The sequence below is a fragment of the Cornus florida genome, unplaced genomic scaffold (genome assembly GCF_030987335.1).
Source record: "Cornus florida cultivar Cherokee Brave unplaced genomic scaffold, ASM3098733v1 CherokeeBrave_3.0.0_Hap2_Chr11, whole genome shotgun sequence".
NCBI classification, from domain to species: domain Eukaryota; kingdom Viridiplantae; phylum Streptophyta; class Magnoliopsida; order Cornales; family Cornaceae; genus Cornus; species Cornus florida.
The window spans coordinates 133,666,089-133,678,640 of NW_026775581.1; the positions used below are offsets into that span (position 1 = coordinate 133,666,089).

At 34.8% G+C, this 12,552-nt stretch overlaps 1 protein-coding gene and 1 long non-coding RNA gene across 3 annotated transcripts; one reads left to right on the forward strand and one right to left on the reverse strand.

Moving 5' to 3' along the window:
• Positions 1 to 1,527: 1,527 nt before the first annotated feature.
• On the reverse strand, positions 1,528 to 4,816 carry LOC132285824 (receptor-like protein kinase FERONIA). The gene has a single exon (XM_059788052.1). It carries the CDS (start codon positions 4,635 to 4,637, stop codon positions 2,097 to 2,099), a length of 2,541 nt encoding a protein of 846 aa, XP_059644035.1. The 5' UTR covers positions 4,638 to 4,816; the 3' UTR covers positions 1,528 to 2,096.
• Positions 4,817 to 6,956: 2,140 nt separating this feature from the next.
• LOC132285825 (uncharacterized) lies at positions 6,957 to 11,786 on the forward strand. Of its 2 annotated transcripts, XR_009472616.1 has the most exons (4): positions 6,957 to 7,295; positions 7,392 to 7,475; positions 8,414 to 8,452; positions 11,549 to 11,786. It is a non-coding gene; the product is annotated as an uncharacterized LOC132285825 (long non-coding RNA). The 2 variants fall into 2 exon arrangements; XR_009472617.1 differs by lacking the exon at positions 8,414 to 8,452 and having other exon boundaries at positions 6,959 to 7,295.
• The last annotated feature ends 766 nt before the right edge of the window (positions 11,787 to 12,552 follow it).

Genomic DNA, 12,552 nt, shown 5'->3' on the forward strand with positions numbered 1-12,552 from the left:
ATTGTTTGATATCCCTCGATTTTGGGGAGAAGATCTGATCAACTCACGTTAGGAAATTGGGGGTATCACAGTTTTGGAGGAGCATGTGAAGATGAATTTTAAGCCAATGTGGAGATTGATGGGTTGGTAGCTTAAAATTGTAAAAATTAGTTTCCTTTTATGCTTTGAAAGACTGAAAATTTGTGAGAGAAATTGTCTCATTAGGTTTCTATTTTAGAGTTGAGATTGATTTGGAAACTTTATTCTTGTAAACAAGTGATATAATTCATATCTAATAAGAAATTAGGTTTTGAAAACTCTATAAATAGAGATGGGTTTGGGGAGAAAGAGAGAAATAATTATAGAGATAAAAAAAAGGGTGAATTGAGTTTGTGAGAAGAGAAAGAGTGTGTAATCAAGTTTTGAAGTAAAGATAGTCGTTTTTCGTCCTTGAATGTAGGCAATTTGTCGAATCACATAAATCTTTATTTGCTTGTGTTTACCTTTTATCTATTTTATTTGCCAATAGTACGCGTGTGATTCTAAAAACAAGAGAGGGATGCAAGTTTAGCCGTTCAAGTCACTTTTCTTCTTTTATTTTTTCTGAGCTATATATTATAAATCGTATCCATTCATAATTTGATTGTAACCTCATTTTCTCTCTCACCTTTTGCTCTCCTTTTGATTTATGAATTTTCCCACCTTTTCTCTCTTTTTGATTTATGAATTTTCCCACCTTTTCTCTCTTTGTATCGTCTCATTTTCTCTCCTCTCCCTCTGTATCTTATTTATTTATTTTTATGTGATTTTATTTTTCCTCTTTTTCTTCCAATCCATTCGTATTTTGCATTCTTAAGATTTACATAGTTTTACTTTGTTTGCCTAAAAAAAAAACACCATTCAGGAAAAAAAAATAATAATTAAGATGAAAGTTCAAACTCCAATACATCACAACTAAACCAAAGAAAACGACTGGCTCAAGGCTGTAAAAGGCCTCTTGGTTTAGAGTATCTGTCGGTTCCATGAGAATAAAGAGATTTTAATATGATTTTCGAGACACACTAGTATATCGATAAGGAGTATGAGCATCAAAAGATTGGTTTACAGTCGCGAAACAGCCGATTTGCCGAAACACGAGTATCCCTAAAGTCTAAAAGTTTGGATTATTATTCAGCTCCATCCACCATATCATAGTGATCCCAACATGCTACCACGCCAATAAACCAGTCCAACAAAGTATATTCCACTAAACCAATTGAACAAACTATATGAATTAAAAAACACATGTGATTATATATTAAAAACGTTACTTGTCATTCTGACTTGGTAAACAACATACATAATTACATTATCCCGTGAGACTCAAACAATTCACCTTCTTTTTTGAAGAGAAAATCCAAATGATCAACACCAATTATAACTACAAGATCTGCAAGACAGGTAGCTTTTGCTTTATTTTAATGTCCATGATCATGTTTTGACAATAATCACCATCATCATTTTTGATAGATTATATTGTCTATTGTATATTAGGGTTAGGGGAGTTAACTATCTTTGTCTACTATTATTATATATAACATTATCATATATCTCATTATCATATATAAAGTTTACTTGTTCTCCTCTCTTACATTATTACATCAATACAATATATAGTTTGTCTACCTACTTTTAACAATTTTTTATCTTTTATTTATTTATTTATTTATTTATTTATTTATTTATTTATTTTTTTTTTTCTGAAGATAAGGGTGATTTTATATATTAAAAGGTACAGTAATACAAACGGAGGCAAGCCTCCACTTTGGGCCAAGTCCACGAATGATGGGCTTGCCAAATCACAAAAAACAAATGTGTATACACAAGGCCTAAACCAAAAGACGAAGACGTTTCTAGTCTAATATAGGTGAACTAGAGTATTCATGTCTAGGGCAAAACACAACGCTAAAAGCAATCACGTTCTGGTGAGAACATTTAGGGTAAAAACCCCAAGAGTCGAGATCCGGCGGCTCAAGTGGCGGACGAATGAAAGCCGGCAAATCCCAGTCTAGCATCAGCCTTCTAGCAACGGGGGAGTCTTTAACCTTAATAGATAACAGCTTTTGGCGCACCACATTTCAACGCCCACAAGGTTTCATAATCTCTGAGAACACATCAGCTGAGGACACTTTATCAAACCTATTAGTTGTAAAACTCATCCCACCATCGATCTTGATTCCATCCTTCTCACTCACCTGTAGCTGCAACGCAAACTCCAGGGTCCACACGACTTCATTCATTGACGGCCGTTTGATTCCCTCATCATGCAAACACCTCACCGCTATCTCCGTGAATTTCTTCAAACATTCAGGCTCGATGTTTCCGATCAGATGCGGATCAATGATCTGATCAAGGGTACCGTTCTGATAACATTTGCGGGCCCATAAAACTAAGCTCACTTGATCTATCTCCAGTGCCTTATTCAGTGGTGCTCTACCAGACAATACCTCAAGCAATACCACTCCAAAAGAGTACACGTCAGACTTCTCTGTCAGTTGCTGACGTTGATAGTATTCCGGATCCAAATACCCAAAACTACCCTTCACCGCGGTACTGATGTGGGTGTTGGAGGCGTCGGTGGGGTTAATTTTTGACAATCCGAAATCGGAAACCTTGGCTACCCATTTATCATCCAATAAAATATTGGTCGTCTTCACGTCGCGGTGAATGACCCTGTGTTTTGCACATGCATGGAGGTAATGCAGGCCACGCCCAGCGCCAATGCAGATCTCGAGCCGTTGCTTCCACGGGAGTGGAGGATTGTTAGTGCCGTAGAGATGATCACTCAGAGTCCCATTAGACATGTAGTCATACACAAGAATCATCTCATGTTTCTCGTTGCAATAACCAATTAGAGACACCAGATGGAGATGACGGAGTTGAGAGAGCATCTCGATTTCCGTCTTGAACTCATGAGCCCCTTGTTGGGACCCTTGTTTCAACCGTTTTATCGCAACCGGGGTGGCTCTGCAATTTATATACCCTCTGTACACATCGCCAAAGCCTCCACGTCCAATGATAAAAGCATTGTCAAAGTTATTTGTAGCGGCTTTGATTTCAGCAAAAGTAAAATAACGACAAGAATCTGACGGTAGAAGTGAGCCACCCATTTTGTCATTTTTTGTTGCGAGGTAGGAGATGGAGCCCCAACATGCTGCTCGACGTCCATGGCTGGAACCTGATTCTTTGACTCTCCTCCGTTGCCGGAAAATCAAGAAACCAAGAAGAGAGAGTGTCGCCACACCAGAAAGAACACCGCCTACAACAGCAGCAGCGACTAGTGTAGTTCTTCGCGGTTGTGGAACTGGGACAGGGTTGTGTCTGGCAGGAGTGACGGAGTAGTCACTGAGTTTGAAAACCTCTATTCCATTCAAGATGGCGTCAGGGTAAACAGTCGTTGATTCCGGATTGGGATGCAGAGCTATAGACAAATTCTGTTTCTTCTGATCTCTTCCTTGACTCACCATCATCACTGCATAATTTCTGCAAAACGGGACATGGTTTCTTCCAGCCCAAACAATCACATCGGCTTGAGGCTCGGCCGTCTTATCCGCTATGAATATAGTGAATTCCCTGTCACTTTGCTTTGTGACCTCAACTTGGAACTCACAAAAGTGTAGTCTGACCAGGTAAGTAAAACCCGAATCCACAGGCAAATTCCAAGTGAGATTGTATTTTTTGTTTACAGTTTTGTTGTTTCCCATGGAGCGAGCGCTCATATATACTTCGGCTGGTGCAGTGTAACTGGGTACTTTGGTAAAGAGAACTTCAAAGCTGTTGTTGACTGGAAGAGCCCCTATGTTTGACACATAATCGTCGTCCTTCAACCAGCTTCGGAACATGCCAGTGTCGTTCACGGGTGAAATATCTGATCCACCAACATTCAATCGGTGTACGGTCTCAAGAAAAGTGCTCTTTTCAATACGAATTGGGGTTTGCTCATGGCCGACAAAAGTAATACCATCTTGAGCCTCTGCCGATGTGTAATAAAGATTGGTAGGCATGGAGACAATTTCAATTCCATTGATGAAAGCGTATGCATCCAACGGAATCAAAGACGGAGTGAAGGTGATGTTTAGTGTATGATCTTGATCTCCTACGTTTATGCAGAATTCTTTGACTATAAAGTAGGAGCCGAGAGAAGTAGCTGTTAGAAAGGCACTGAAGTTGCTGAGAAGAGTGAATTGATTGGCTTTGACGGAGAAGAAGGCTTTGGAGGGGTCGAAATTTGGGTATTGAGAAGCGTAGAAGTGCAAGCGGATGAAGTTTTGGCGGGCGGTGACCGGAAATACGTAGCTGAAATCAGACAGAGAGATGTGTGCTGTCGAGTAGGGAACATGAGCACTCACCGATGGGGCTATTGATTTGTTAGGTTTTTGTTCTAAAGGGGAGAGGTAGAGACTGGTCTCTCCAAACCAATATCTGCCGTCCGGCGAGGTGTGTTCCTCGGAGGAGCCGCAGTCAAGGGCAATGTTTACGCTAGGGTTGTAAGTAAATGGTTGCGAGTTACAGGGTATGAGGATGAGTGAACTAGTGAGTAGGAAGATGAGGTAAAGAGGAGAGATAATGATCATCACTAGGTTTTTAAGATAAGAATTTGTGTTGATGATGTTCTTCATTGCAGGGGAGACTTGGGAATTCAAGGAGACGAAAAGATGGAGAGATGATGAATGGAGATAAAGATTTTAGTCGTTGGTTTTACATACGTATTTGATTAGCATAAAAACATGAACTTGACATGCTCACATGAGATTTTTACTTCCTAATTTTTAATTTCTTTTTCAGATTTCAAGCAATTTTCATAGTTAAAGATAAAACTTCCCTTCAAATTTCATACGGAGGAGTATGTATATACTTGTGGTCCTCAGGCACAAAAGAGAAGATACCTTTGTTGGTATTAAAATTAAGGTTTTGTTGATTAAAAATTCAATTAGGAGTGGGCCATTGTAATGAAGACTAGACTTGGGAAAAGTTTCTAGCAAGTGGTTGTTGATTTTCAACAAAAAGAAAAAAGATTAGGAAGACCATACTAGCTAGTCTTTGGCAGCACAGTACAACTTTAGTTTTTGCTTTGCAAGTTTGGACCTCTTTGATCGTCTCTTTTTGGCACACAATAATTTTGATACTAAATCATCGACTGACCACTACCGTGTGACTGTTGCTTCTATGTCTTTAACTAGTAAATTAAAGAAAAACAAAAAATAAGAAAAAAGGGAAATAGTATCTCCTGACCACAATAATTGCAACGCGACTATTAGATAACAAAACATGAAAAGTAGATATAAGTGTGATGAAACGAGTCATGCAGTGGGGTCGAGGCTGAGAAGTAGGAGATGTACGTGTTATTTTGTAAAAATACCTGTTGGCAATTTATATTTTATTTTCCCTACAATAATTGATACTCTTTGGTGACATTATATGATGAATTTAATGTTGTATTGCACGTAAAACTTGATTGATTATGTTAATTTGAAATTTGTGAAGGTGGATTTTGAGAAGGAATAAGTTGATCGAGTATACAACCTTAGGATTTTGATTTTGGGAACTCTTAAATTGAGCCAAGTTTAATTCATCTGTCACATTAAAGTTGGATGATGACTAAAAAAATAAATAATAATAAAGACACAGCAAATAACTACACTAAAATGATGCAACCAAATTAGAAGTAGGTAGCAATGTAGTAGAATTCAATTTAGTTATATTGCTGATCCATGTGGAAACGTTAGTGATATTCACAAATACAACTTGAAGCAGTGTTATCATTGTTGAAAAAAAAAAAAAAAAAGGGAAAAAAGAAAAGAAAAGGGCAGCTTCAGATGAAAATACATAATCAGAAAAGCACAAACAAATTGGATGCAATTCATTTGCAACAATATATGATGATGTGATAGTGAATACTGCTTCAGTGCTTCAAACTAGAGTACCTAATTCATTCACGAAAGCCTTATAGAAAAATGGGGAAAAAAAAAGTAATAATTTGTACATGAAAGTAGGGAGGGAACCAGAAACTTATGAGAGGGAAGGCTATTTTTTAATAAATTTAGTGGAGAGAATAGTGAGAATTTTTTGGTATATATACATCAAAACGAAGAAAATAATAGGGCGTAATGCTAAAAAAAAATTCAATGGGTACACCCTTTGTCCATATCAAATGTACTTTTTAGGGAGTAAAATTTGTTGACAATACATGTAATTATTGCATTGTCCTATTTGAAAATTACTAAGAAACGTTTCAAAATATATATAATAAAATTTGAAAATTTTAGGATATTTTATGAAAAGATGTGAGATGTATTGTTTGAACTTTTAAGTAGACAAATATTTTAAGACAATTCAAAAAAATAAAAAAATAAAAAAAAAATACTACTACTACTACTAAATTGAGACGAAAAAAATAATACTATAGCCTATAAGGTAAGTGCTTCAAATAAAAAGAGGTTTCAAAGGTTAGACAATTCTCTCCCATATCAATAAATTCTCAACATCCACATACGACTGTTAATAATATTAAAAGAGGCAGATGCGTCAAATAATAATAATAATAATAATATGAAAAGAGAAAAAGAAACACTATAAGAAAAATAATTTTTTACCACGTTCTTTCTACCACGATTTTAAAATAACTATGGTAAAAAACACTTTCTACCACGGTTATAAAATAACCGTGGTAGAAAATGTATTATAACCATGATAGAAAGTGTATATTTCACCGTGGTTACCACGATTATTTCAAAACCGTGATAGAAAATGTATATTTTACTACGGTTGTAAAAGCACCGTGGTAGAATGTCAAATTATTTCACCACGATTTTTCATTAACCACGCTAGAAAGTGAGGTTTACTTTTGGCGGGCTAAAATCGCGCCCTTCTTAAAAAAAAATAAAAAAATAAATTATATACAGAAATATATATAGCCTCGCACGTACACAGACCACACGATTAAAATTATGTTTAAGGCAATTCATTTCAGCCTCCCAATTAATCGCCTCATCTCTGCTATTTTCGTTCTCCTCATTTCAGCCTCCCAAATCGCCTCCATCTCTACTCTCGTTCTCTGCTCTGAAGTTGCCCTCTCTCTGTCTCTGCAACTGTAAACTAAAAAATCTACAAGAATCAGAACCCATATCGACACATCATATATTATTGTTCAAAATCAAAACCCACCTTCAGTTTCCAAATCCCGCTGTTCCAGTTCGATTGGGTTCGCCATTCGCAAGCTTCAGCGTCTCTGCCGCTGTCTCTCAACTCTCAAGCCATCTCTTTGCAGCTGCGAACTTGTATGTATGGGTTTTGTTTTATTATTTTTTTTCTAAATCAATTAATCAAGGTCTGTAATTCTTATTTTGCAAACTAAATCCTATTTGGTGAAACAGGATCTCCCTTTGCAGGATTTGAAAGACTAATTGGTAAATTTGGGTTGAATGTGAGTCTTGAACAAGCTGAAGGCCCTTATACTGGTAAGTCATTCTTCAATTATTCAATATAAATATTTTTAGGGCAAATCATTTCAGCCTCCCCAATCGCCTCCATCTCTATTCTCGTTCTCGACTCGGATTTTGGGGAATGTGGTTTGTAATTTGGGGTTTTATTGGTTTGATTAGCCAATCTTTAAGGTTTTTACAGGCGTTTTTATAACTAAATATGCCTTTTTCACTTCTAAGTTAAATTACATATATCAAGGGAATACAACCCGAATTACATATATTGATTAAGCTATAAAAATATTAAAGAAAAAGATTTCAGCCTCTAAATCCCAAATTGGCGGCCTTCCAAATTCACACAATTTCTATTAATGGGATAGTTGTGTTAGTGAGAATCATAAGCTATAAGCTTACTAATGTAGCCAGTTTGGAGACAAAGTTTGTAACTACTTTCATTGCAACTGTTCTATGACCCTGAAAGTCATAAAATGGACAAGCTGAATGTACTTTCCATTACATATACATGTTATATTTTACTGACATGAAAAGATTTTTAAGGAAATTCATGTTGATCTAGTCAATTAAACAATCACTTATACATTTACATGCCCATAGAATCATGACACATGGTTTTACCCCAGATTATGCTAAGAAATCATACACATAAAATCTTAGTTTTGGTCGCATGGAAATGAAAACGAGTTTGGGGAATGCGGTTGTTCCTCTATATGTAATTGGTGTAGCATTGAAAACAACTCTATTAATCACTTAAAATAGATATTTGACTAGCTCTACTTTAAATAAATGGATGAAGAAACTTGTTTTCTTTATCAAGTTCATCAAATTCGTAGGTGGATGATCAAACTTTCTAGATAAATAGATTAGGTAAAACACACAGTTTGATTAGCCAATCTTTAAAGTTTTATATAGGCCTGAAATTTGTGGCTTTGATTTGAAAGACGCATATGTTACAGGATTTTCAATTGCATGGCCTATCAAGTACATCAAAATTTGTAAGTGACATTTCTTTTATGATTACACATTTTTAATGCCTTTTATACTCATGTTCAGGGGGGTCACGTGCCTTTAAGTGACCAATTTTGCGGTGTATAGGGGGTCACGTGCCTTAAGTGACCATTTTCATATTTAATAGATAAAATTCAGGAGAAAAACATGAAGATAGCACAAGCGTAGTACAAAAAATTAACTTAATCCCAAATCGTTGTGAAAAGGCTAGTTGACTTATATTTTTCTATGTACCTCTGTTCAAGTCTCTCCAGTCTTTGTTGTTTCAAAGCCTAGAATAACTTATTTTTGTCATCCCATTATTGTAGGTGTGTGTACTGTGTGTAACTCAGATTTATATAAGCTAGACTTATCAAAGGTAGGTGTGTGTACTGTGTGCAACTCAGATTTATGGAAAGCTTGATAATAAGGAGAGAGGTTTTAAAAGCAGGGACCATTTGGTGGGTAGCTAATGAGAAAAGAGTAACTATTGTCAGGACAATTAGGTTCCATGTTAATGGATTCTTTAAAATCTTCTGCAACTCTACTCCCAAAAAGGTGACTTAATTGATATTTTGATAGACAGAAATTCAGTGTAGTGGAAATTGGTGGTTCAATCCATCAAATCAATTAATTTAAGTGAGCCACTTCGATTAGATAGATAGCTTGAGCACTCAATAAATGTGAGTACTATTGTTTAAAAGACTGATCAGAAATTCTCTTTTTTGCTTGATAATACGACTATGATTTTTTATTTTTTTATTTTGGAGCAAGTGTTTTAAGCTAGCTGCTAATTAATCTTGAAGCTTACCTTCTTCCATTTTCCTTAAATGTATGTCATATCAGTAACAAATGTTTCCTAAAGAGGAGAAAGCATTAAGGAAATGAGGTCACCACAGTTGCATGAACATAAAAATATATAATAGAATCTGCTTAGATATATTTTCAATCAAACTCAAATATTTTTTGGATAAAACTTTAAAATCCTAGGACGGTGACCGCATAGAGATATATTTCAGCAACCACAACATTTCAGTATAATACATCCTAGCACCTACAGGAGAAAATTGCTCGTGTTTGAAAGTGTTTTTAAATATATAGTTATTTTTATAAATAATTTTAATATATTATGTCCCTAGTTTATATCAAAGTTGCCCAGTGAAAGTTTAGTTGGTAGATGGAGACTAAAAGTATATATATTTTTTTGGCACAAGAAATCATCTAGGGTTCAAGTCACGCAAGAAAGCTGAATTTTCACTCTTCATCAAGACATGATCAAAACGATTCACCGGTCGGATCACATGAGACTCTCGGGTTGCTCAAAAACTTACAAGATCTCGTGTAAGAAGGAAGAATCTGAAGCAAGATTCTTACAAAATAAAAGTGGGACTAGCATTATAGATTAGTCCAGAATGAAAGAACAAAGGTGATAATAATATAAAATCAGTAGTTAAATGCATCAAACACCTCTGTCAGTTGCATGTTTCATATTTACAACGTCGACAATATTTAGGTTTTCCTTAATGACATTTCATCTTTAATTATCAAATCATAGTAATCAAATTATCATTTTTAATTTGGTATATAAGTATCTATCTACCTTATTGAATTTGCACAATCCTCCTATGTTTTGACAGAGAAGTGCCCATTTTATGTGCATTAGTGTTACACAGTAGGAATATTCTCACACTAATACACTAATCGTTTAGGTTCACAATAAGCATAGATTTTTTTTTTTTTTGAGTGTTTCAGTTTTGATGTAGAGCGAACCCCCTATATATATAGATAGATATATAATATAAGTGAGAAGTAATCAAAGCAATTTCTTTCAGTTCGATAAACAAACACAATAAGAAGCTATAAGTAAAGAAGCTAGCTAGGCAACCACAAAGTTTATAATTAGATTGTTGATTAACTTTAAGATTTAATTGGTTGTTTTTGCTGTTTTGTCTTAGTTTATAACATGTATTTGTCTTTGAAGTTCTTAATTAAGATCTTGTTGTGGTTGATGTAGGACAACTGCAGTGGTTTGATCATTATTTTACTGAATTACTTAATCTTCTTTCTCTTATTGTATGGTTTGCTCAAAACTGTCCTTATGTTATATAGGTCGAACTTATTGAATGAGCATTATAGAAGCCTATAATTCCAGCATCTGATTAAGTACAGTAGAGAATTCTCTATAGTATTTACTGATCTCTCTTCACTAAGAAGTTGCCATTTTTTTTTAGTAGGAAATTTGCAACAACCACCTACATAACTCATCTGAGATATGTAGAGCTCAAAGGGACTATCAGTCCCTATAAGTTTGAGAGTAGGAAATTTGCAAAAAGAGGGGATAGAGATTCAATGTTAGCTAAGCATAACCAAATTTTGTGGTTTTTGTAAGGAAAACTTGTTGAAGCTCTAACAGGTTACATTTCGCATAATCATATCATGTTTAATGATCAATTAAAAGATCAGCAAAAAAAATATTGCTTGTTCAGGACAAATATGATTGGTGAATTGAACTAAAGCATCTCTCCACATTTCAATTAGTCAAAAATCATTCAAGATTTATGAATAAGTGAGGAATCAAATGAGAATACAAGACAACTCTTCAACTTCTAAAGTGGCTGCGACAAACATAATTTGTGAAGCTAGTATGGCTTCGAGCTAAGTTTGAACTGATCATTACTTCGTCCAAAAATCATATGTTTGTTGGAATGAGCTACTCCATTAGTGTAAACATGTGCCAAAAGTTATTCATTTGGAGGAGGATCTCATAACTTATACACTTTATAAAATTAATTAATAAGAATTAGATATGAGCTGACTTGCATTGGATGTTGAGGTAATTATCTTTTTGTGATTTTGCATGCTTTATCAAATATTGTACGAGGACAATTTCATACTAAACTTTCGTAATTTGGACTTGATTCAAAAGTACTTGTACATGTTAATACTTGCTTTGGGATTATTTCCTTGATACACTAAACTTGCTTTGCTTGAGTTAAAACCATATTAATACTTGCTTTGCTTGAGTTAAGACAAAGAGGAGATCTTTCAAAATACCTTTATTATAATGCTTTACATTAATTCTCTTACTTCAACTATCTTTGTAGGTCAAAGCTAGGATTGTGGGTTGCGGGTTGCAGTTCCTTTTTTTGTTGCCGCTATATTTTTTGTATGGTTCGAAGAAGAAGTTGCAAGAAAGATATGAAGAATTTTTGTTTTATTTTGGTGCAAGTAAATATATAAGGTGTGGATCATGTACTTTTTTCAAATTTGTATATGGTTAATTTTTGTAAAAAACAATAATTTGGAATTGGTTATATATATATATGTATGAGTTATAAATTATTTTGGTTATGGTGCTATTTTTTTATTTATTTAGGGTTCTATAAGATTAGTAGTAGTTAAAATAAAAATAAAATAGCCTTCATAAGGGTTAAACTATTATTTAAAAAAAAAAAAATTATATAACACTTTCTACCACGGTTATGTATCGTGGTAAAAAGTCTATTTTTCTAGTGCGAATAGACTTTTTACCACGGTATAAAACCGTGGTAGAAAGATCGACTTTCTAGCACAGTGCAACACCGTGGTAGAAGGTCGACCTTCTACCACGGTGCAACACCGTGGTAGAAAGTCAACCTTTCTAGCACGGTGCAAAACCGTGGTAGAAGGTCGATCTTTCTATCACGGTGCAAAACCATGGTAGTAAGTCGAGACTTTCTACCACGGCTGAACCGTGGTAGAAAGGCTTTTCCACCGTGGTAAAAAGTTTTTTTTCTTGTACTGAAATTGCTTGCTATTAATTGAGTGCACCCACTTGTAATTATATTTATCAATTATTATTATTATTATTTTGACAAAAACACTCACACACACCACTTAGACATCTACTTGCTCATTTGGAGACTTAAATTCTCACCATTTACTTTACAAGGTAAAGGAGATAATTATATATATATATACCTTCTTTTAAAAAGTAGAGGCTTGATATCACTACTGGGCCTTTGGTAAGAGATAATTATATTTACCAACTAAGATTACAATAAAGATATACAATAAAGTCAAATAAATTAAGATCCCTAATTAACTATGATCAACTAATTATCGGGCC

What these genes read in the sequence shown, in the direction of transcription:
- LOC132285824 (XM_059788052.1), bottom strand. Translation starts at nt 4,637, where the DNA reads ATGAAGAACATCATCAACACAAATTCTTATCTTAAAAACCTAGTGATG.